We start from the raw sequence: 23,348 nt of genomic DNA, 5'->3' as shown, positions 1-23,348 counted from the left end.
ATTACAGGGAGTTTGTGGCTTGAAACGTGCTCTCTCGCCTAGCATGATACTACTGTGCCCTTTGACCTTAACACGAGTCAGTGCCTCGCTGTCTGCTTGATCTAATCAGGGCTCAAAGTCCTGTCCATGAAGCACTATCAGTGGCAGGCTGTTTCACTCTTTCACACCACAAACACTTATTCCATACAAGGCTTCACCATGGTCTCTCACTGTGCCCTCGTTCTCCTGCTCTGCCTCTCCACAGGCCTGGCTGCCACCCTCATCCCTTCTGCTTCTGCCGAGGAGCTTCCGTCAGGTCCCGAGGCCGCAGCAGCTGAAGAGTTAAACGTGAACACAATCCCCGAGGCTGAAACAGCTCAAACTGCCGCCAGCTCTACCCAGGATGCCGACGACGAAGCCGAATGGGGCTTGGGCTCCATCAGAGGCAGCTTTCAAGCCGTCAATGGGTATTTTGACTCGCTGCTGGAGCTTATGGGAGGCCGTGATGGAGTGTGCCAGTACCGCTGTAGATTCGGTAAGCAAGCCAAGCTAAATGTTGATGTTGACAGAGCTGTGACGTGATTCTAGAGAGTGGCTCGGCTTTACTTTGTACCGAACACATAACTCTTGGCCATGGACACCATCGAAAGTCATTCTGATGAGAAGTAAGTGGCCAAAGCCTGGTTTTGCTGTTCATTTTGACTTGATCGATGCTGTTGTGTTGGTTCATTAAAACTAACACTGGAGAGCCATTTAGCAAACTGGAGATGTTTGCTAAGTCTTACAAAACTATTGCTTCACAGTATTATCTTTATCAGAATGAGAGCAGCACTGTTATATAACAAAGCAGATAATATCAGAATTATGCAGGCAAAGCTCAAGATCATTGCTCAAGTCTTTATTAGTTACTGAAACTTTTGTCCTTCGTTGGGAATACACACTTTAGCAGTGATAGACAGAGATTGTTAGTAATGCTTGTAATGCTTAAGAAAAGTTCCTCCTAGCTTTATAAATGAAACCCTTTGAGATATATATAGAGAGAGAGAGTCCATGAAAGAGCAACGTTATGGACAGTATCACTTTGCTTTTCTCTTGCATGTGGTGAGATAACAGGCATATTTGTTGATTGACAGGTAAAGCTCCACAAGCTCGTCCAGGCTTCCAGATGCCTGAACCCAATGGCTGCACCTCGTCTTTGCTTGGTTTCCAGGTACCGGATAGTGTATGTGTCTTCTGAAACATAACTAACAAACTAACACCCGCATGTGTTACCATTTTCACTACAGAGCTCTGAATACATGTGGTGGTTGTTTCAACCAGGTAGAAAAGGGTTTTGTTTAGGGTTTGGTGGATAAATAAAGAAAGGGAAACACATTTAGTTTTATGGTTCGAAAGAACATAGGTCAACACATTAACATTCAAAAATAACAATAAAAACTACACTTTTTTCTTGCTGCTGGGGTGGTACCATCAACAAGATATTTTTCTACTTTTAGTGTGTATATTTTATCTGGAAATCCTCTAATTAATCATACGTAATTAGACATTGTGTTGGAATACTCCAAACACTAATAAAAGCTACAACACGTACACTTTCCTAGGGAAAAGCTAATAAAGGTATAAATCGTGCTCCCCTGATGGTTCCGCCCATGAAACAGTACAGCCAAGTATCTTAAGTTATGAAAAGTAAATTTACACCTGGGATAGGAAGCGATTGGGAAACAGGGATTCCTCTTGGATTCATCCAACTCAGCCATTTCTTTGATTCTTCCTATGGGAGATCCTCTGTTTCTTACCAAAAAAGTAAAACCTCGCTAGAAAGCTATAACACTCAAATATCCACACCACCAAGGAGCTCATTTTTAAAGAGCATATCAACAATATACCTGATACTTCCCAGTATGCACTAATTCTACATAATGCTCTACCACACACAGCTCGACATGGGCATCCCAGCCATGACCAAGTGCTGTAACCAGCTGGACATGTGTTACGACACATGCGGATCCAACAAGTACCGTTGTGACACCAAGTTCCGCTGGTGCCTCCACAGCATCTGCGGGGATCTAAAGAAGAGCTTGGGCTTTGTGTCGAAGGTTGAAGGTGAGAAGTGCTTCTAATCACATATCCATTACTCTTACAATCACATTTGTGCTTGCTTGAAGTAAACAAGATAGGAGTCTCAGAGGAGCAAACTGTAGAGCGTCTGATATGGACGCTGTTACAGATAAGGAAACGGTTCCTTTGCATGCTGACATACTATTGCACTTTGTACACTCTGACGTCTTATCTTGCTCTCTGACTTCTCATGGCTTTTTTTGTGTACTTGAGAATTATTAATGACAGTATAAATTACCACTCCCCTCTCTCTCTCTCTCTCTCTCTCTCTCAGCTTGCGAGGCATTTGCAGACACCATGTACAACACGGTATGGACTCTGGGCTGCAGGCCGTTCATGAACAGCCAGAGGGCAGCATGTATCTGTGAGGGAGAGGAGAAAGATGAGCTGTAAGAACTACACCACTTCTCCTGCCAAGCAAAATGACTCAACATTGCAAGTGCCTTCAACCTCAACAAAAAGAGCTCAGTGGACTCCAAAGAGAGGCCGGTGGTGCGAAAGACTCATGTAGAGCGAATAACAATGAAATGCTTGAATCCCAGACATATCACGAAGCCTTTTTAATAATATACAAATAAATGTAAAAGGTCTTGGATTACACGTTTACCTAACGGTAAACTCCTACGGTTCTGTGGGAGGAAAGCATTTCTTTAACATTTCTTTAGGGCTAATGTAGACAGGTCTGGTTAAGTTGTTCTAAATGAGACAATTTATTATTCGTAATTTATTAAAGTGTAGCTGCTACTCAAATTAAACTTTCAGCCCTTAATTCAATCCAGACTGGTTTCATTTTACCCAGACTAACACATTGTAAGACACAAGAACATCGTGAACATCATGACTTCTGCATTGTCTTAACATTCCTAAGTTATTTTAAGTTTTATTCTGAATAAATTGCAAACTTACTTTGTGTCTCTTTACATATTGTAAATCTTTTTCTCCATGCATGTCTAAAATGGCGTTTCAGCAGAGAATCATTCCGGTAAGGTTGGATGAAGGGTATATTTGTGTCTGCAAATACAGCAGTCTATGTGCATTTACTTGGATTGTGTTATTCGGATTGAAAAGATGTTTTTTAAACAGATACAAATGCGTGCATCAGGATTTGGACACAATAAAAAAAAAAATCACATGAGGAGGAGGTACAACTCTCATACATGTTGAAGCAAGTGGTCAGATATGAAGCTTGACCATGTTCATTTGTTGATCATTTGTAATGATCACACTGGTATAAATCAGACTAGGTTTAGTTTCCATTTTGGGGAATCAGAATGCATCTCCACTTGAAACTTATTATGAACTAGGGTGATGTAGCCGAGGTTGAGGAAGTAAGTGTTCCTATGCTAACAGTGCTTACATTGTTAATACACACCATGCTAACAGTGCCACACCATGCTAACAGTGCTTACATTTTCGCCAATGACTTCCTGTGCTTCCAAGGGCGTAGTGTAAGAGTTAATATATTTTAATTTTATTTGTTTAAAACAATACATTTTTATGGATATTTGGAGAATTATCAGATACAGATCTAGAAAATAACATTGCATTATACCCTTATTATAGATATTTGGTGTGTCAAAACATATGCCGGTCAGCTGTGACATAAGCATTGAATTCATTAACACAGAATTTTAATACAGTGATACTTTTGCATGTTAACATGCGGGGTTTTTTTAAATGTTAAATGTGTTTATTTTGAGCAATATAGTATAAGTCCATGACAAAATTGACATAGCATCGGTCTGTTAACTGTTACAAAATATATAGAATTTATAAATGCACAAATATATATTATATAAATATTCAGTAAGGACTAGCTGAGTGAATGGATGTGTTCATGGTTCAGTGCTTCTATTAACCTGGAGGAAAGCTTACTGTATGTTATGATGACATAAGAGAGTGAGTCATTGGCTCAGATATACATGAGTGTGATGTCAGTGTATTTGTGAGCGATGTGAGTAAATTGACACAGATGCATGTGCACAGTAATGGAGTTTCCAGTTGGCTGATGAAATTGTGGGGTTAATGGGGTATATGTACTAGACATTGTATGGTGGTGTTTGATTGATCACAGAAGCAAGGTTACAGATAAAGAGGTGGATGGCAGAGTTGTGTGTGTGTGTGTGTGTGTGTGTGTTACAGATCTGGCAGAATGAGAATGGGTCCTCCTGTCAGCGTGCGTTTCTCCTGATGTTGTTCAGTCCAGAGGTCTCGCCTCAGACGTCTGTGACAGCCCTGCGTACAGCGTGACTCTCCCTCACCACACACTAGCACCCGGCAGTGCAGGTACACCTCCTACACACAAAAGGCATTGTGTCACTGTCAGAAGCTGCAACCATAAAATCACACTGACATTAGTTTTACTATATATGTGGAGTATTTTTATTATTGACTTCAGTATTGTTGTAAGTAGGTTTATTGACTTCTGTATTGTCGAATGATTACCTCAGGACTCAAAAGAAAATACTTTGTTCTCAGAAAAGAACGATTTTTTCAGGGCCAACCTAATGTCCTTACAATATCTGAAATGATGTGTTATAAAAACCTGGCCACCCACACACAACAGTAAAGATTTATTTCACAACTTCTCTCTCTCTCACTCTCTGTCCCTAATGGCAAACTTCATGTATGATTCCCATTTGTGTGTGTGCCAGCAATTGTATTGCTGCCTTTGTTGTATTTGGGATTTGTAAGGCCATTTCTCATTTTACACTTCAAAATGACGCTTGGAAGCACCATCAATAAGTCCTCTGGCAAAGTCTACATCAATGTAGACTCAGTAGTGTTCTCTTAAATACCCATTGCAACTGTTAGTTAGCTTTTGTTGCAGACCAGAGCAGAAAGATATATACATTTGTTTATTTTGTCTTTGTACTTTGCATGATCAGGTTTGCAAAACTATAAAACAACAGACTGAAAACAGTACGACTTATTGCCTAATTCCATCTATAGTCTTCATTATGTGATTTACAACCATGTGCAAATTATGTGCATTATCTCCAATGCATTATGTGAGATACATAAAAGTACAAAAAGATTCATTCATTAAAGAATACTCTGAAATGTGGAGTTTGGATCTGAAATGACTTTGGGAGAAGGTTTTATCGGACATCACCCGAGCATTTGACTGGATATTGGCACGTGATTTTGTGACTGCTGTCCTCCTTTGCAAGACAGCAAGACTTAGGGTAAAATATTGAAAAGGGCTTCTCAATTTCAAACAGTTGTCTACCGGATGCCTGTCAGTGTGAACATTCACTCACCCTGTTGTCGCTGCCAATGAACTTGAAGACAGGAACCTGGTAGTGTTTGGAGAGCTGATTTTTAGCCGAGAGCTGGCGAACTGTGTCATCCGAAATACAGCTGACAAAAAGAAAACAGGCTAAACATCTTTTGTTCTAGTGGAAAATTGTGACATTGAACATCACGTGTGTAGCCAGACCTCCACTTAACTCCATAATTACTGATGTTTTTCCAGCTCAGTGGCCATAATTAAGCACTAACTACAAAGAGCTGAAATATAGCCAGCCAAATCAACTATGGAAGAATTATTGATTCCCTTGGAGGTCTAATCACCAATCAGATTACCAATTGGGTTCTTATTACTAGTGGGTTCTTCATAGATTTGAAGACCATCATGGATTTGAAGTGAATTATTTATTAAACCCCAGCCAATGTCACAGAATATGAAATAAACTTGGAAAAAATGATTGGTGTGTGGGTCTGAATTTGTAACCAATAAGTGGTCGGATAGGTCGTATCTATTTTAACTGGACCTACAGCAGAACTGTGTCAGTGGCTAGAAAATTTGAAAAAGGAAGTGAAGAGTACAAGTCCAAAACTAAAATTGGCCCAAGAAGACTCAACATGCTGTCACTGTTGGCCAGTAAGTCAGAGCTGGACTGTGTCCTTTTCTGAAATCAACTGTTTAACCATTCTTAAGTACAAGGCCTTTGATTACCCAACTCACTCACCCATCTTTAATAAGGTAATATTTGAGGACTTGTTCAGATTTAGGGCCAGGGGTGGCAAAGCAGGTCTCCACAAGTGCAGCAAGGCCCTCCACACGCTCTCGTGGCTCTATGCCAAAGTACAGTGCATCACGTAAACGCAGCTGAGGAGGACTGTTGTACGGCTCGGAAAACTCTGCGCTCTTAAACAGCTCCAGTGTGAATGGGAAGACGCCCTCACTGTGTCCTGACAGCTCCAGTGCAGAGCTGCGTAAGCTGGGGAGGTAACCATCTGATACTTCATAATGACCTGGGAACTCACACGTTATGGGCAGCAAAAGCTTGCTGGTGCGTACAATTAGATCTCCACTGCTGGTTGGACTTGACTTTGGCAGCCCTGTAACCAGGTTCGTGCCAATTATTTTGTCATCAATTACCTAGAGAGACAGAAAAAATGTATCTACTGTTCCAGAGGTTATTGGCACACTAAATCTACACAGATACGATCCAAGAAACACATCTTTGTCTCTGGAATAGAACCTTATTGAAAACCAAACTGCACAATCCTATAAAGAAGATTGTAAAGTGGTTTGAGTTTCCAAATAGTGTCTAGCCGTTTCTATAAGAAATAAGAACAACCTATTAACAACAGTTATGCTATTACTGTATGTGACTGTATCAAGCTGAGCTGAGCACTGCAGTCACAATCCTAATACCATTCTTTACTCTTTTACATTGTAATAGACTAATACAACGGAAGGCCTTCTGGGACCAAAACAAGGTCCTGTATTTTCTTATGAAAGTTTTACTCAGATCAGTTCCTGAGTCAGACTAAAACACCTCCAATAACAAAAGAAGTTTTTAGTTCTCCTTAGTTTCTCCTCACCTTGACCACGGTGCCGCAGGTCTTCAGGCTGAAATGAAGGTTGATGTGAGTGCCATTAGAGACACCGCGGCACGAGGAATTTGACAAAAAGAGCTCCAGGCCACCGACAAGGTCTTTAGGAACAGACACATCAATAGAGCTGGGATCGCACTGCACAGGCACTGGACAGGAATAGACACACCATTTTAATATCAGTAATCCGGTGGAAGTATCTTATTTATTTCTAAATACAGTAGTAAAAGCTGTTGCCCAATTTCTACACATCCCAGCCGTATACCCAACTCAATCATAAACCCCTAACCCTCTCCCAAACCTAAACCAAGATCAATCCCAAAAAAACTAAGTCTTTCCAAACTCTAAACCTTAAGACCAACCCAACACTAAAGTCAAATCTAAACCTAGACAAAAGATCTTTGAATTTCTATTTAGAAATTTCTATTTAGAAAAAGTTAAAAGTCTTTAGTTATTTTAGGTATTTAGTTCCCACAGAGTAGACACACAACTAAATATATACGAGTGTAGTCTAGCTGACCCTGGCAGCTTCGCTTGTCCTCTCCCAGCGTCAGTCCTCTTGGACAGTGACAGTAATAGGAGTCATCCTCTGATGAGCAGCCATGGCTACAGCCTCCATTCACATTGTGGCAGCCTGCGATCTCTGCACGGAGCCAAAAACACAGTTGTTTCAACATTCTTGTGTGTGTTAAGTGTGTTCAAGCTAAATTTGGATGAGTCCTACCATTGCAGGTCCAGCCATTGGCATCCAGGACTCTGCCTGGACCACACTCACACCGCCGTGAGCCCTTGGTGTTCAAACACATTTCAGCACATCCACCATTGCTATTCTCACACTCATTTATATCTTGTGTGAAAAACAAGAGAGAAAGGTGTTAAGAGATAGAAAGACAATTGAGAGTAAATGACAGCAGGGAGGCTAAATAACTAAACAATGGTTTACAATGTGACAGAATGGAGCTGGTAGTTACTTAATATTGAATGATTTATGAGAAATCAAATACAAAACTTTCCTTTTTTTTCTCTTTCATTCAAAAAGAGATTAATAACAAAGGAGATGAAAATAAATTGCATTCGAGTTGATAAGACTGTAATTACACAATGACAGGGATTCTGCAAAATGGCTGTCACCCCAAATTAAACAACACCCTGTGTTTTTTCCTTGTTTGATTTTGCCCTTTTGTCTGTATTAATCTCTACTATTATCACTCAGAGGACAAATATCCTTTTACTTCTGTCTGCATGATTTAGAAAAATGTAAATTAACCTAGTCTAGATTTCCCAGTCAGATTGGAAAAATTAAACCTATTCCCCTGTCTGCATTAATACTCTGTCTAGAATAACCTCCGGATAAGACATTTTCCCCATTATCCATCCCTCATGGTCTCTAGGCTCACCCAGACAAGTTTGGGAGTCTGGCCCCAGAACAGTTCCTGAAGGACAACGGCACTCTATTCCCAATGGACAGTCTGGACCAGTGCACTCCACCTCATCGCAGATGTCATAGAAATCTGCCACACACACAAGATCCTTGTTAAATTTCTCAGCAATTAAATTAAAGTAGCAAGCCAACATGTAAAAGAAATGTCAGGCAGACAGACTTACGGCCACAGTAGACGTGGAAGCATACTGAGGGACGCGGCAGGCGGTATACATAGTAACCCCTGGGGCATGCTTTTACATCCACCATCCCACGCCAGTGGCAACAGTCATCGTTGAAGCTTGCACATGTAGGCAACGTGATGATGCCATCGGAAGGCAGTGGGTGGGTGCCATTGAGCCAGATTGGTGCGTGGGTGCCACAGTGGTTCTCCTCTATGCAAAAGGTGGGCATGGCATCACCGGCCATACCAGTGAAGCGGTACCACTCACCGTCTACATGCCGGTCACACAAGGGCACACCAGCCGAGTTGTTGACATGGTACTCTGTATTTCTCCAGGGTTCATTCAGGCTGATGTAGGCCAAGCATGGATCTGGAGCTGGCCATGAATGAAGGCATGAAAATGGTAGAAAAGGTTCCAATCATACATTCACTTAATATTCTGCAGAGTCTGGATCAAATGCAAGTTTGTATATCATTTTGTTTCCTAATCATTGACCAAATAAATCCATCCTAACCCTCAGGCAGGGAATAAACCATATATGCGCTTAATGGAAGGTAATACTGTACATGCACTAAATAAACACAGGAAAATTGACTGAATAATCAATATCTTTCTCTCTACAAACTCATTAAGATGGTAAGAAGCTAGTTCATGCCTCCTGCTGTAAATGGCAGATGAAGTGGTGTGAACCAAGTGATATCTAGAATAACCTACAGAGCAGTAGTTGAGTGGGTTTTGAGATCCACGATGCGGTAGATTTTGGTAAAACGTGACCTTTTACTCCAGCTCCAGCTGTAGGCATTAGAGAGAAACTTCCACAACTGAATTTCCCCAGCGCTTAAGGAAACTGGTCTCATTAACGCACCATTTCCTTGGACCGTTTCGATTTATTTGACTTGCAATGTGTTAAGAAACGAATTATATTACAAAGCTGATGCAAAGACAAAATTTTGCAAATACTTGACCTTTAGAGATTTAAACCGCTAAACTCCTCAGAGTCCAAATACAAATCCAATATTACAGACACGCCCAGTGAAAAGAATATATCCTCGTCCCTTCATTTCCTTTTCACCATCGAAAGCAGTCACTGCAGTAGAGTGCAAACTAGTGACAGCAAGGCAGACTGCAAAGAAGTCTTATCTCTTTAGGATGTTCTGCTAATACGGGAAGAATCAAAGGCCAAGGATCAGGTCAAAGTGACATGCAAAACACAAGATTCCTGTACACTGCCAAAAATAAATCAGTTCTACTCCCTCCATTCCATTTACCAACTTTTTATCCTTTCAACCGAGAACAACATACTGTACCCTTGATTTTCTTTTGATGGCCAAAGTAAACAAAAGTCTGTGTGGATAAGGTTTTATATGATGTGGCTAACAAATGATAAAACAAATCACATGACTTGTTTTGGGTCAAAATAAAAAACACAAATTGAACATTAGGACGTTTTTTTTTTTTTTACCATACAGCATCTTAAATGAATAATCGCCCTTGTTTTTTGACACTTTGTATGTGGAAATGAAATAGACTTAATTGGGATGTCAAATTTTTAGCTTGCTGATGAAAACGTACATATTATTTGTACAGTAGCTGGGATGTGACACTAGATTTTCATTTCAATTAAGTGTTCATTTTCATTTCAACTAGAACTTGAGTCCCAACCCAATCTACTGCATTTGAAATTCAGCAGCAAATCAGTATCAATGCTTCCTCACTGGCTACCTGGACATCAATTACCTTTCAGAAATGTACAGAATATTGTAGACCAATAATGACAAGATAACAAGCTTTCAAAGTGACAATCTGAAACTTCTCTATGAAAAGCATTTAAGAAACATTAAACAAGTTAAAAATGCACTGCACTCACCTGCAATCTTATCGGTGGCCACAATCTGTTGGACCGACAAAGCTAATTGGACATCTATCAGCCAAATCAACAGCATGGTGACTTCTGTCTAACACACGCTCACAAGTGGGTCTGTTGTGAGAATTGTGGAAAAGGGCAGGGTCTTTAAAGCTGTACCGTGTATAATGGATCCGTGTCAAGTGTTGTGTACTGTGCAGAAGATAGGACATCTGTCTCACCTTGACCTTCAGTCCTGTCCTCCAGCCCCATACACCACACACACTACCGGCCAGTGACAGGATCATCCTTTCATTGTTCCCAAACCAATCAGTCTCCATTGAGCTCATACATAATCCACATACTGATCCTGGCAGCTTCCCAGAGCTCCCTTAATCATAGACACTGCAATTTCTATCAGTTCTGGCAGCAAAGACGTGACCAAAAGAAAAAATTGCCAGTTTTTAATTAAACAAATTGCTCCTTTAATCAAGTGGGGCAATTAAGATACAAGAGCTGGAATGTGTCATGCGTCGTATGGGATTAGTGCACATGGTTCAATAGGATCATCATCTTTAAATCTTTCCACTATTCACTGGGTGCTAAAGTGGGGTATATATGCTGTTAGACCTGATTGAGGAGCATCACATCACAGTATTTGTTCTAGACATTGGAGAAAAAATTCCACTCTTATTGAATAGGAAGCAAGACTACAGGAAGAACAAAAGCAAAGGATGCAGATTTGCAAAGGTCAAGGCTCAGCTGTTCAGCCCTGATGTAAACATGTAAAATCAAGTTAAAGCCCAAACCACGTTTCTCAACAACGTGGTCGGCTCAACTACTCTTTCCTTATGGCTTGGAATTTTACACAGCATTACAAAAAAACAACAATTGCATCACGGATAATTACTATGATTATTAAACCATACTGTATACATGATTTCAAAGAAAATCGAATTCCAAAGGCAAAAAACAAAACAAACAAAAAAAAAAAAAAAAACATGACTCCAACTTCCAAAACTGGATAAGTATTTATTGATAAGTGAATTACATTTCTCTTTTATACACATTTCATAAATGATACAGGAGTTTACATTTTTATAGTCTTCCAATATCACAGCATCTGATGCCACTGATAAAAAACATGTAATGAATGAAATGCATTAATGTGAAAACAATGAGATCCTGCTTAACTCATACTGACATATTTCAATTTTATCTTTATTTTAAGTGCATGTAGTAAAAATGTAAAATTACACACTCCTCTACAACTTAATTCGTGTGCTATGGAAAAATTGTCGGCTTATGAAGAGGTATTTAAAAGATATAAATGGGGAGAGAGAGAGACATTGAGAGAGAGAGAGATAGATAGAGTGATTAAAAAATGAAAACGAGTTGCATGGCTGGACATTCGCTGCCTATCTATCTTTCAGGGCAGTCTCAGAGTACATGGAAGGAATTAAAACGGCACAAAATCCTCAACGAAACCTGTAAAATCTGTAATCTTTGCAGCTTTTTTTTTCCTCTCTGTCATTTGTATATAATTTCCCCATGTAAACATTACATTCATGCAACACCCGCTTTAGAATAAGTTCCATATATTACATATACTCTTGTAAAAAATAAAAGGCAAAGCAAATAAAAGGCAAACCCTTGTAGAGTACGTGAACAAACAAAAAAAAGTCAAAATGCTCAATGATAATAACGACTGAGGCATTGAACAGTGAATGATTTTGGTATCAGCTTTGCAGGTCATTTCAGGAAGTGTTTTTAAGACACCGTCCCTGTCCCCGATTTCCTCTGCACGTGCAACAGCATACAAGGATTTATGATTATTGACAGTTTCAGGACAAGAAGCCAAGGGGCCACAGGAGGGGATTGATTTGCTCATATTGATTAAGACCAGTATGGATGGGAATTACTCAGAAGCTTTCATGGAGTTGTACAAAAAAAAAAAAAAAAAAACACGCTGACATTCATCCTGTCCGTATCGATGAAGCTGTACATTGACGATACGTTCTTACTGACAGCATTTCTAAACTTTGCCTAATGACAGCTGAGAGCAGCAAATCCTGTTCCTCATGAAATACAGAAGCAGTTATTGAGTCTCCTGTGACAGCTTGATCATCATACACAAGTCCACTGCAGTATCTTATACACCGATACAAATTCAAATATCCAGGCTAGCCGTCTCCACAACTCGATTTCAGCTTACTTATTCAGATCTGGCCTTTCTATGATTGATATGATTGTGCTTTACTTTCCAATAAATGTCAAATTTTGCGAGACACATTCCTTTGGATCAAGGTGAAATATTTCTAGGCTTGCAGTCATGCACGGTGTATGACATTTTTCTGATTAAATAAGTAAGCCATGTATTACATGAAAAAGTGCTGCTCTGCACCAGGTCTCTGAAACATGACGGTCTCGTAGCTCATTTTGCAATGCCACTGGACGTTAGTGCTGTGTCTGCCAGGAGCCCTGGTCTGATGGTAAACTGCGTGAGAAGATAATATTTAAGAGAGAAAAAAAAAACACTTCAAAATTGTAGCACGCAAGGCCAACATGCAGAGTTAAGCTTTGAAATATTACTCCGAGAGAGAGATGGCAAGGCTGTTAGATATCTAAAATCTGTTCCTACTCAACTTGAACAGAGCACCATGTCCAGAAGAAATGCCTTAATGTCTCGTTGTAAACTATTTTAAAAAAAAAAAGAAAAAGAAAAAAAAAAAATGTGCGTATTCAAGCGGCCTCATATTCCATCCACAGATTTTACCATTTCATTCTGATTTTACTATTTCAGAATGGGTCTGCTCTAAAGCCTGTCCCCAAAAGACACCATGATCTAGATGAAAGGATGCAAAAGTCACGCGCTACAGCATGCCGTAAAATAGTGCGAGAAACTTAATCTAGGATCTAATATATTACATGGTATCTTCACACTTCAGTATATTCTTGGCATACAGAAGAGCTGTGCAGCTGTACAGCTAGATTTTGTCACTTTTTTTATTTTTTGACACACAATCGTATGATACAGTAAACAGCCCAGGAAAATATCTTGAAGGATGTGTCTGGTCTCGTAGAGGGGCTGAGGCTGAGAGACCAGAACATGGCTGCACAGGGGAATAGGAGCGCCCTGATCAGCATGCTGCACGGGGAGCTGTGAGGCACTGTGGGTAACAGTTTTCTGGCACAGAAAAGAAGAGGAAACCTTCTGAATCTGTCACTTCTGTAATCCTCTGTTAATCTCCACAGGTTTCAAAGGAAAAGCTGCATATGTGGAATCATTCACTGTCACCGTTCATAGGCCGCATTTCTATTGAACCATTATGTGCACAGGAAGCGTGCTAATTTTGTAATTTGATATCCAGAGCTGCATGTATGAGGAAAATGGCCTGATCCGGTTGGTGTACTGAAGTGCGATGCTGACAACATAATAATAATAAAAAAAAATCCTCCACCAATATTAAAGAAACAGGTTATTTCATTTCCTCACCCATCATAACAAATATAATAATACAATATAATATAATATAATATAATATAATATAATATGGCTTTCAAAATAAAAGTGCCAAAAATGTTTTGTTTTTTTGTTGTTTTTCTTTTTTTTCTTTCTTTTTTTTTTTAAATAATTGAACACACAGTGATGTTTAGCCGGTAGATCTCTGGTCTGCAGCTTGCAACAGGTCTGTACAGGAAATGATGCTCATCACGTGACCCCTTTTCCCTTGTACACGCTTAGCAGCAGTGTGGTTGAACTCCTGTTATGGCTCTGTCGTTTGCACAGCAGAGCGTGTCAGTCATGCTAAGAATGCAACTGGAGACACAGGGAGATGTGGCAGCAGTCCAGAGTCCCAGCCACTAAAGGACAGGAGGGGACAGAGGGGAGACAGAGGACAACTCTGCTCCACGCAGGGATGTTGGGTCAAAAATAGCTCTCCTGCATTTGATTGTCCCCTCAACAAGGGCTGTTCAAAAAAAAAAAAAAAAGGCCAACGGCCCAAGATCTTTCCTGTGCCAGATATAGAACTCCACTGTAAAAAATAGGTCTTTAGAGGTTTTTATTGGAAAAGTACGTTTCAAAGGTGCTGAACCACAGAGCATGTGTCTGCATGTGTTGTTTTCAGCATGTCTGGGAGATATCGTTTCTGTACCCAGAGGTCACTTCCTGTAGGCTGCTGCTGTTCTCTTGGTGATCCTGTAGCGTTACCAGAGCGCACAGGTCTGCAGGCTTAACCAGCAAATGTTTTGCCCTCCAGCAAAGGGGCTTCAGGTGTCATTCTTTCTTTCGGTGGATTTCATTCCATCCCCTCCTCCTACATTGACTCGCCATGTTGACGCAGTTTTCAAAATCAAATTATAGAACATAAAAACAGTGGTAATTAAAATAAATGCCATTTCATTTTAGAAAGAAAACAAATTGAAAGTGGTGGCAGGGGAAACAAACAAACAAACAAAAAAGGAAAAAAAATAGAAAATGAAAGAACGGTGGGCTTAATGAGATAAAGGGAAAAGGGGAAAGAGTAAGGAGGGAAGGAAAGAGAAGGGAGAAGGAAAGAGTGAAGGAGGAAGGGAGGCTTTCACTTCCTCACATCAATCCTTGCTGGTGCTAATCTGCTGAATGGGGAGGTGCAGCTGGAGAGGATCTCGCAGGCGCTTCAGGTCCAACTCGGCCTGAGAAAGAGGGAGATTAGGGAGGAATATAGGGTCGAGGGAGGAGTTTGGGAAGGAGAGAGTCAGGGTCATTCAGGCAGAGGAGTGTTATTTTTAAGAGAAGGGATAACTGCGTGTGGGGAGTGTGTGTGTGTGTGTGTGTGAAGGCACACCTCAGCAATTGCGTCCTTCAGTTTGTTGTACTTTTCGACGTCAAAGCGTGTCCTCTTTACTCCCTTATGAAAGAACAGCAGATACTGCCTGTCTCTGGCATCAGGGTAGATGTACTCCTGTGATTGAGAGAGAGAGAGAGAGAGAGAGAGAGAGAGAGAGAGAGAGAGAGAGAGAGAGAGAGAGAGAGAGAGGCTTGTAAGGGAACGGCTGTTTATTGCAGTTATAACGAAGGTGAGAACAGAAACTTGTCTCACAGATGTTGCACAACCGTTAAAAAGCGCAGTGTTATTATAATAAACTAATCATTACAAACTTTGTCAAATGCCTGTGGTATAAGAGGACTAACTACTTTACTACTCTGCCTGCATGTTGTGTCACGTCACACACCACCCAGCGTGCATTCATTTCTGCATAACATCGCAGTCAGCTTGCATCACAATAGCGATTTCCGAAAGTGATTGAGTCATAGTTTTTTTCTTGCTTGAACATTTATTTGTTCTCTAATTTGGTGGGAAGTGACGATTTGCTCTTGCTGTAGAGTTTGCATCATCACTCATTTGAGAATTGTTTGTCGTCTTTGTTTCAAACTATGGATTTGTTTTAGATTGCTTTCTTTCAAGTTATTAATATGAATGACAACATTCTTATTAGATTTGTGTGTGTAGTTGAAGAAATAAGCTATTTATACTCCACAGTGTAATCTGTGTAGAGAAGCACAGTAACTCCTGCCAGCTGTAGGATTTAGAGCCAGCTGAGGTTAACATTATAGGTTTACACCAGAGTACGATATGAGTAGGATACACGGTTTATATATAAACGCCATTTGTTAGTAACTAGGGTTTTGGTGGCTTGTTGGCATTTTACCTGGCGTGTGAGCACAAAGTAAGCATACATGGCCATGGCTGTGCCATAGGTGATGAAATAGGTGACAGGCTCCATGATATCCCACGAGTATTCCCACCAGGTTAGCCGTGCCAGCACACCAAACTGGGTGGCCATATACGCCATGCCTCCCCACAGCACCCAGGTGGTCCGACGCTCTGCTTTCCTGCTCAGCTCGTCTTTCACCTGAGACACACAGCAAAGAACTGTGAGGTGCAGGTTTACATGCCAAATCAAGGAGGAAAAAGTAGAGGGGGACATCACATCAGTCTGATTGATTTCGATTTTCAAAATTGAATTAGGTTTTCTCAGTGCTAGATCCGGGAATGCAGAAGGTATTTATGACCACTGAATGACCAGGGCAACTACAAACTAGTAGTATGTGGTGGTTTTTAATACTGCTTTATTTGTGACAATATTTTTGAATAGAAATGAATAAAAACATACATCCCCTGATTAAACATACAGAGTTATTCTAATAGACTTATAAAGAATTATCAACCTATACAAAGCTTCATTATGCTGTAGTGATCTTTCAAAATGCTGTCTGTTTACAGCAGTCTTCACAAATCCAAGGCACCTTTTCCAGTGGGCGGAGCTGTGAGTTTAGATCCTCCAGTCGGCCAATCAGCTCTCTCTCTTTGTTCAGCTGATGCTCCTCTATGCGGAGAGTGGTGTAGAGCTGCTGCACCAGAAGCTTTACATCGTTCAGCCGCTCTGCCTCCTCGTGTGCCAACAATTCTGTCACACACACACAATCATTAGCTACATGTAATATTATTTTTTTTTAAAAAGGAATGTTGAATGAATGCCCTGAAAGCTCACCTCTTTTGGGTGGCCGCACAAGGTGCGTGGTGTCATTAATGACCAGCTTGAAGTCATCCAGCAGCAAAATGTCAATCCCTGTAGAGGATGCTATCCTTGCGCCATCTACTTATAGTAGAGAAAGAGGGAGAGGAAAATCATTAACTGCTTTTTTCCCCCCACCTTGGCTTTGAGAAAGTAAAAACATTTTCATGCACCACTGTTAATGACAGAAAAGGAAAGCAACTGATCTTTAATCTTCTGTAAAAAGTTGTACCACAGTTAGCGAGTGAGCTTTCCTCACTTCGGTTTCTCTTGTCTTGCAAATACTTTGCTAGGAGGAACAGAGAGTAAGAGAACTCCCTCTCATCGCTAGCCTGCAATGCTCAATCAGTGCTGACAGGCGCTAATAAAAGCAGACTACTGCCAACACTATGGGCAGCGAATCAGCCGCAGGCGCACAATAACGGCTCGACGGCCAACAGTCAGCTCGCTGTGCCAGAACTAAAGGGTGCTTATGAAACAGAACATTTCTTTATTATTTAGTTGGGGCAGCGCTGACTTCAGTGATTAAAACAGTAAAGTTGTGGCTGTCATAGTCGATATATAAACATGGCCAGGACCAGAACCTAATGTATTGTGAATCCAGATTCCATAGTATACTAGAAGAACACGTGCATTAGTGTGTCTGTGGTCATACCTGTGGAATAGAGAGCGACCCTGTCGATACCCCGGTCCTCAGCTTGCAGCTGCTGGAGGAAGATGCCCACGCTGTCGCTGAGGGGCTTTAGAGTGAACTGACAGCGCTCCCTCCGAGACGGCAGCCTCACAGAGATCACCGGCAGGCTGTTCTGATACACCACCGTCACCTCTGACAAAACAAACATAAACAGTATCGTTACAGCTCTTGCAGAATGGCTGCCCACGCAGCAGCTTTTTAGCCATTGCTGTCATTTAATGAAGGACCACAAGACAGTCTGTGTGCGTCTGAATGCTATGGCTTCCACTTTGTGTCAGTGGCTGTGCAGCAGACACTAGTGTGCTCTATCTTGCATTCTATATATTATCATCGGAATAATTGTGGTTTCATGTGGCATACTGGGATACAAAGAGACAAACCTATGGCTAGCTGTAGAGGGCAGTGTTGCAGTACATGGAAAGTGGTGTTGAGAGAGGAGGCGTGCTGCAGGAAGAGTGACATCCGAGTGCATATGCACCCTTCCTAAACACCTTTTGCAGGACGGTGAGATTTAGGATTTTTATCATGTAGCTGGAGAATGCAAACTTCTCTATCCAAGATTTTAATTGTGTCTTTTTGCCAATTCAGTGACAGGCATTAAACTTCTTTACCCTTCATCAACAGATACGGCTACATTTTTTCCTCACTGAGCAATAACTCTATAATCTGTCATAGTTGTTGCTTGATTAGAAAAAGGTTTTGGTCTGAATAACTTTTCCGGCATTATAATTCACAGCCTTTTATTTATAAGGCATAAATGAACACAGACATCTAATTGAAAAGTTAGACTAATTATATGAAATGGTCACATTCAGATCCTAGCCAGCTGTTCGTAGTGTGCTTGAGCTCTGCTTTGTATTACAGCTGTTGCTCTTCTGGTAGTTTCACTACTTCGACACTGCAGGCAGAGACCTTGAGTGTGAGAGAAAAGTGAAGAACAATGACTAAATTATCATATTTATAAGGAATTATTTAGTGCCAATGAAACTCCTAAACTCATTACAAAGCAATTCTATTTCATTACATTCCAAATTATGCGCAGAAATAAATCGAGCTCCATGGAAGTCGTTGTCCCTGGGAGGCATCATCTACAGGGTCTCAGCGTGCAACACGTTTATGGCTGAAGCAGTGTGTTTGCCAGCTGTCAACTTTAAATCATTACACTTGGTTACCTCCTTAAATGCTCAGAGCAATGTGTTTTTTTCTGTGTGGAACAATTAGAGCCTGTGTTAGGCTTAATGAGGAGTCATTTTAGGAGATTGTGTCTTTAAGTGCAGATGTCTGAGGATATCACTGCCTCAAAAGGTATCTTCAAAGCAGAGGACCATTTAGTACGAGCATCATCGAAAATATGTGAAGGATATCACCCGAGCCTCATCGACCTATTCCCTCTTCTTCTGAATCAGAGTCATTCTTTATTTTTTAACCCTTTACTAACAAGAGCCTGTGTGATTGACACCACAAGAGGCCAATCTTTATCTTAATAGCACTGCTAGTAAAATGTAGCTCTTATAATATATACTAAAATAAAGCCGACTCTGCAGCACGGCTGTGCTTTCAGCGAGGTCCATCTGCCTGAATCTGGTCAGCATTTCCCTCCATACAATCTCCTTGCACAATATCTAGAGTGCATTCTGACTCTGACTCATCACGCCTCCGGTGTGCACTTTAAGAAGTTGCAGCGCTCAATGCGATCGAGTCGAATTTGTGTTAGTCTTCTAAACAGAGCAGAACTACGACTGCATGCCTGCTATTCACCACGGACGGTGTTTCATGTAACTGTAGTTTCTAGTCTGCTTTGGAATCCTAAGGAGGACAGTTAGATTGAATCATTCTGTATAGCTCTCAAGTGCAACTCTCTTACATTAAACATCGTGCTTGTATAAATTATTTAGAGGACTTTTGAATTTTATTGCTGCCTTATATAAGTGCACAGGTGAAAGTTTGCCCTGTTATTGATAAATACTGCAACACATTTAAAGTAAATGTGTAAATATTGTCGTGCATACAGTCAATATGTCATCGTGCCCTGTGGGTGTAAACCTCTTTCAATCAGAACATACCTCTTCTATTCACTTCCCTGCTAATGTGATAATAGGACAACTATGTGCTCGCCAAAAAGAGGTGCAATTAAGCTCCCGAGTGGGCGAATGTTCCACTCCAGATTATTACTGTTTGTTGGTTTTAATGTAAACGGTGGTTCAAACTATTAATGAATGATTAGCTAAATTAAAAAATGCAGTAGGACCAGAATGAAATTTTCAGTGCTTATTTTTTAGGTAAGTGGAGTGTGTTTTCCCGTCTGTCACTATCGTTAGCTTGGGTTCTGGCTTAGTGGCTGGGAAATACACAGCGGTTTGATTTACACGCTGTTAAAACCAACAAAGTTTGGTTCTTGCTCTCTGGTGGATGATAAATGGACAGGACTAAATGCAGGTCTGAACAGGGTTAGACGAGTCTTCTGAGAGCTCAGAACACTTGTTTGGGTGAAACTTGTAGGGACATGTTTATACATTAACTAAATAGTAATTAATTAACTATAATATTAATATCGTAAAAAAAATGTTAATACTTAATTCAGTAATTCAGCAATTCATTAAAAATAAATAAACTAAAAAAAAGACGTAACCGGGGTTGCCAGGTTTATGTTCTTCCTATTCTTCCTATGGAATCCAGTGAGTTGCTAGCTATTCTGTTGATACAATTTTGTCCACTGCTTGTTTGTGTCTTATAATAATTATATTTCTATATTACAGTGTGCATACTGACTATGCAAAATGCCCGCTCGTATATATACCCTTTTCTAATATTTTCTTATAAACACCATGCCTCAAAACGTTTAACTCCAACACGTTTTAGCTCCAGTTTTTATTTATGCATTCATGCCAAAAAAGTGTCATCTTTCTTTTTACTCTTTTTCAGTTACACTTGTGGAATGTCCGTTATTTAAATCCATAAACATGTAGAATGTACACTCTACTTTCATACCTGCTTGTGTTTATTCACAAGGACATGGACTGAGCAAAAGCAGCCTGAAATTGCACACAGCCTGAGAAGAGTTTGAGCAGGCCACAGTGTTTGTTTATAAATGAATCAGAGTGCTCCGTGAGTCAAATAAGAACTGACATCCAACAGCTAAATATAAACAACACATCGTTTATATTTATAAATGCTCCGGTTGTTGTTGACTAGTTATATGGATCTAGTTTATGAAGGAGGTTAGGTTATTACTGTTTGGTGTTAGAAACCCTGCTACGGACAAATCCAGGTCACTCGAGTGGTCAATGCAGTAGGGGCATTAAAATATAACAGGTGTGAATAGATATGTATGTCTGCTGGTGGCTGGATCACAGAGAAAGATCTTAATACCAGGTCTGAACAGGTTACACACACACGCACGCACACACACGCGCACACAGTGTCCTCTCACCTTCTGAAGCAGCAGATGAGCACAGCAGCCTCTGAACCTGCCATGTCAGAGTTCCCTTCAAGCCCTGCAGAGACACAAACACAAGCAGCTGATTCATCACTGTGACACACATTAAACACTTCAAGTTGGTGTAGCAGATATGCTGGCCTATCTTAAATAAGCCCAAAGCGTGTTTTTACGTCCTGACGAGGACCAAACATCTTCACTGATGCACTAACATTCTAATTCATGGCAATTACATAATTACATCTTGGGAAATTTAATCGATTATATAACTAATAATCATCAGTTAGGTTGTCATTAATATACTAAAATAGAAATATAGAATTGTTTACAGAAATGTGTAAACAATTCTGTAAACAATTCTATATTTCTATTTTAGCATATTAATTGTTTACAGAAATGTGTTCATCAATCATTTCAGAAAGAATAGACCATTTGACGCAGGAAAACACGTAGAATTAGTGTCAGTGCCGTTATGAGGATGAAAAAACAAGGATGAAGAAGAGTTGAGAGGCATGAGTGAGTGTGTGAGAGTGAGTGTGTGAGAGTGTGTGGGGGTGGGGTGTGGGGTTAAATCTCTAGTATGGGAATGGCTGAGTTGTGTGGTATGAGAAACTGCTCAACTTTAACCCTCATTCTTCTTTCTATTTTGGTATATGTTACTGAGGCTCTCTGATGAACGGCATCCAGATGGGAGCTTCAATGAGTAGTGGGGAAGAGCATCATGTTTTCCACTGAGCTGTACACAGACACTTGGAGATGGGAGGGGGAGAGGGAGAGGGAGAGGGAGAGGGAGAGAGAGAGAGAGAGAGAGAGAGAGAGAGAGAGAGAGAGAGAGAGAGAGAGAGAGAGAGAGAGAGAGAGAGAGACTCACAGGGAAAGAATTTCTGTATGAGTGCCTGGAAATTGACAGGAAGGTCGTCCAGTGAGTTTTCACTCGCCACACAGAAATTTGCGTATTAAGAGCTTTTCTAACCTATTAAACAATATCCTTGTGCCTTTAATTTAGTTAACTTGCTATTTACTTTGTATTCCTTTGATTCTGCATATATCAAAAGCAAAAAAAAATGCTGTTGTAATAGGTGGGGCTGCAAAAATAGTTTTAATAGTTGGTCGAGACCAGCTGTCTCTTCCACGCTTCCACAAAACCCAACCAACATTGAGCTGGTGGTCAAGTAATTCAATAAAACAATGCAATTCAAGTAATTCAATAAACAACTAGCTCATGACATTTTGTGGACTGCATCCAGTATAATGTGCATTCCATCCCAGAAACACAGAGATACGATCAGGGCTTGTTTGGCATGGTATGTTTGGTTCATTTCTTGAGGTTCGATCGATTCAGGGTTGCATCACTTTCTGGCTGCTGGAGTCCACTTGGTCTTGGACTGAGAACACCTCGCTCAGCCTGTCTCTGTTGTTCAGGAGTGTAGATTGCTGTGCTGTCATCCACACAAACAAACAGGACCAAGTGGGTAAACACACCAGGGCTTGATTTAAATAGGGATTTGTGAATGAATGAGAAAGTATCCTAAAACAACACGCAACTGATCTACAGTGATCACAGCTAAACATTTATATCACTAAAAGGTTCATTTGTTCAATTGATCAGAACCAAAAGATGGATTTTTTGTTCTGTGAGGCAAACCACCGAACACCAGTGTTTCCCTTTCCTCCAAATGACCCTAGAGCTACACTGCAACTATATATGGTTCATTTTCCAAAGAGCCTAAAATAATGCTCTGTATAGCAATACTAATTTTCTTTAAAAAAATAATCATTAGAGTTCCAGAACCGCTCCAGAAAAAGCTCTGTCAACATGCCTCACATTAATTACACCCTGCACAACAACTACATTAGATCTTCAGTGCCACTAAGGAGACTGCAACTCCACAAACAGTGATCTTTTGTTCATTATTTTAGGTACAGTATGTTACCCTGATATCGAATTAAACCAACGGTGCAGCTGAACGTAGCTGTTCATCAGATCCGGAGGGGGAACAAACTCCCGTTTGCAGCTGAGCTCTATGACAGACATATTTGCTTCAAGGATACCACTAACCACCCTCTCACCCTCACACCACACTCCACACTTTGAACAAACCAATCAAAGCACATACTGGTCTAAATATAGCTTCCATAAAGGTGACAGGATGGTTTACTGCAGCACACAGCTACCAGGCAGCTGCCTAAATTAACTGACTATCAGTCTTCTATTTAGATCCTAAAACAGGAGATGTGTCCCAGGGGCGCTCCATAACGTCCTG

At 40.6% G+C, this 23,348-nt stretch overlaps 3 protein-coding genes across 7 annotated transcripts in view; 1 reads left to right on the top strand and 2 right to left on the bottom strand.

The window, feature by feature from the left end:
* The first annotated feature begins 107 nt into the window (after nucleotides 1-107).
* On the top strand, nucleotides 108-3,017 carry pla2g12b (phospholipase A2, group XIIB). 2 transcript variants are annotated; one of them, XM_027165964.2, is made up of 4 exons: nucleotides 108-514; nucleotides 1,113-1,189; nucleotides 1,917-2,082; nucleotides 2,372-3,017. In XM_027165964.2, exons 1-4 carry the CDS (start codon nucleotides 127-129, stop codon nucleotides 2,488-2,490), a joined length of 750 nt encoding a protein of 249 aa, XP_027021765.1. In that variant the 5' UTR covers nucleotides 108-126; the 3' UTR covers nucleotides 2,491-3,017. The 2 variants fall into 2 exon arrangements, with proteins under 2 accessions (XP_027021765.1, XP_027021764.1); XM_027165963.2 differs by having other exon boundaries at nucleotides 111-514; nucleotides 1,113-1,201.
* A 524-nt stretch (nucleotides 3,018-3,541) lies between these two features.
* oit3 (oncoprotein induced transcript 3) lies at nucleotides 3,542-10,575 on the bottom strand. The gene is made up of 9 exons (XM_027165950.2): nucleotides 10,418-10,575; nucleotides 8,551-8,925; nucleotides 8,343-8,456; nucleotides 7,670-7,792; nucleotides 7,466-7,588; nucleotides 6,934-7,094; nucleotides 6,072-6,484; nucleotides 5,361-5,460; nucleotides 3,542-4,392 (listed from the first exon to the last, which is right to left on the bottom strand). The coding sequence occupies exons 1-9, from the start codon at nucleotides 10,491-10,493 to the stop codon at nucleotides 4,234-4,236; spliced, it is 1,644 nt and encodes a 547-aa protein (XP_027021751.1). The 5' UTR covers nucleotides 10,494-10,575; the 3' UTR covers nucleotides 3,542-4,233.
* Nucleotides 10,576-11,405: 830 nt separating this feature from the next.
* mcu (mitochondrial calcium uniporter) overlaps nucleotides 11,406-23,348 on the bottom strand; it is a 47,872-nt gene continuing 35,929 nt past the window's right edge. For 3 of the 4 annotated variants that reach the window (XM_027165959.2, XM_027165962.2, XM_027165961.2), the window contains 7 exons: nucleotides 21,079-21,142; nucleotides 17,610-17,780; nucleotides 16,931-17,038; nucleotides 16,686-16,846; nucleotides 16,088-16,291; nucleotides 15,223-15,339; nucleotides 11,406-15,070 (listed from right to left, as the gene is read on the bottom strand). In XM_027165959.2, coding sequence (XP_027021760.1) covers nucleotides 14,990-15,070; nucleotides 15,223-15,339; nucleotides 16,088-16,291; nucleotides 16,686-16,846; nucleotides 16,931-17,038; nucleotides 17,610-17,780; nucleotides 21,079-21,142 — 906 coding nt within the window. In that variant the 3' untranslated portion in view covers nucleotides 11,406-14,989. The remainder of the gene's footprint in view (nucleotides 15,071-15,222; nucleotides 15,340-16,087; nucleotides 16,292-16,685; nucleotides 16,847-16,930; nucleotides 17,039-17,609; nucleotides 17,781-21,078; nucleotides 21,143-23,348) is intronic. The other variant, XM_027165960.2, reaches the window with a different exon arrangement.

Source organism: Tachysurus fulvidraco, chromosome 4, assembly GCF_022655615.1.
Source record: "Tachysurus fulvidraco isolate hzauxx_2018 chromosome 4, HZAU_PFXX_2.0, whole genome shotgun sequence".
Classification (NCBI taxonomy): domain Eukaryota; kingdom Metazoa; phylum Chordata; class Actinopteri; order Siluriformes; family Bagridae; genus Tachysurus; species Tachysurus fulvidraco.
Note: the sequence above shows the minus strand (reverse complement) of the source record. Positions and strands in the feature narration are given on the sequence as shown.

Excerpts from the sequence above, each read along its gene's own strand:
- oit3 (XM_027165950.2), bottom strand. The coding sequence starts at position 10,493 with ATGCTGTTGATTTGGCTGATAGATGTCCAATTAGCTTTGTCGGTCCAA. Across the intron at positions 8,926-10,417 it reads GGCCACCGATAAGATTGCAG|CTCCAGATCCATGCTTGGCC; the intron begins GTGAGTGCAGTG and ends ATTCATGGCCAG. Across the intron at positions 6,485-6,933 it reads CCTGCGGCACCGTGGTCAAG|GTAATTGATGACAAAATAAT; the intron begins GTGAGGAGAAAC and ends CTGTCTCTCTAG.
- pla2g12b (XM_027165963.2), top strand. The coding sequence starts at position 127 with ATGAAGCACTATCAGTGGCAGGCTGTTTCACTCTTTCACACCACAAAC. Across the intron at positions 515-1,112 it reads CCAGTACCGCTGTAGATTCG|GTAAAGCTCCACAAGCTCGT; the intron begins GTAAGCAAGCCA and ends GTTGATTGACAG. Across the intron at positions 1,202-1,916 it reads GTTTCCAGGTACCGGATAGT|CTCGACATGGGCATCCCAGC; the intron begins GTATGTGTCTTC and ends TACCACACACAG.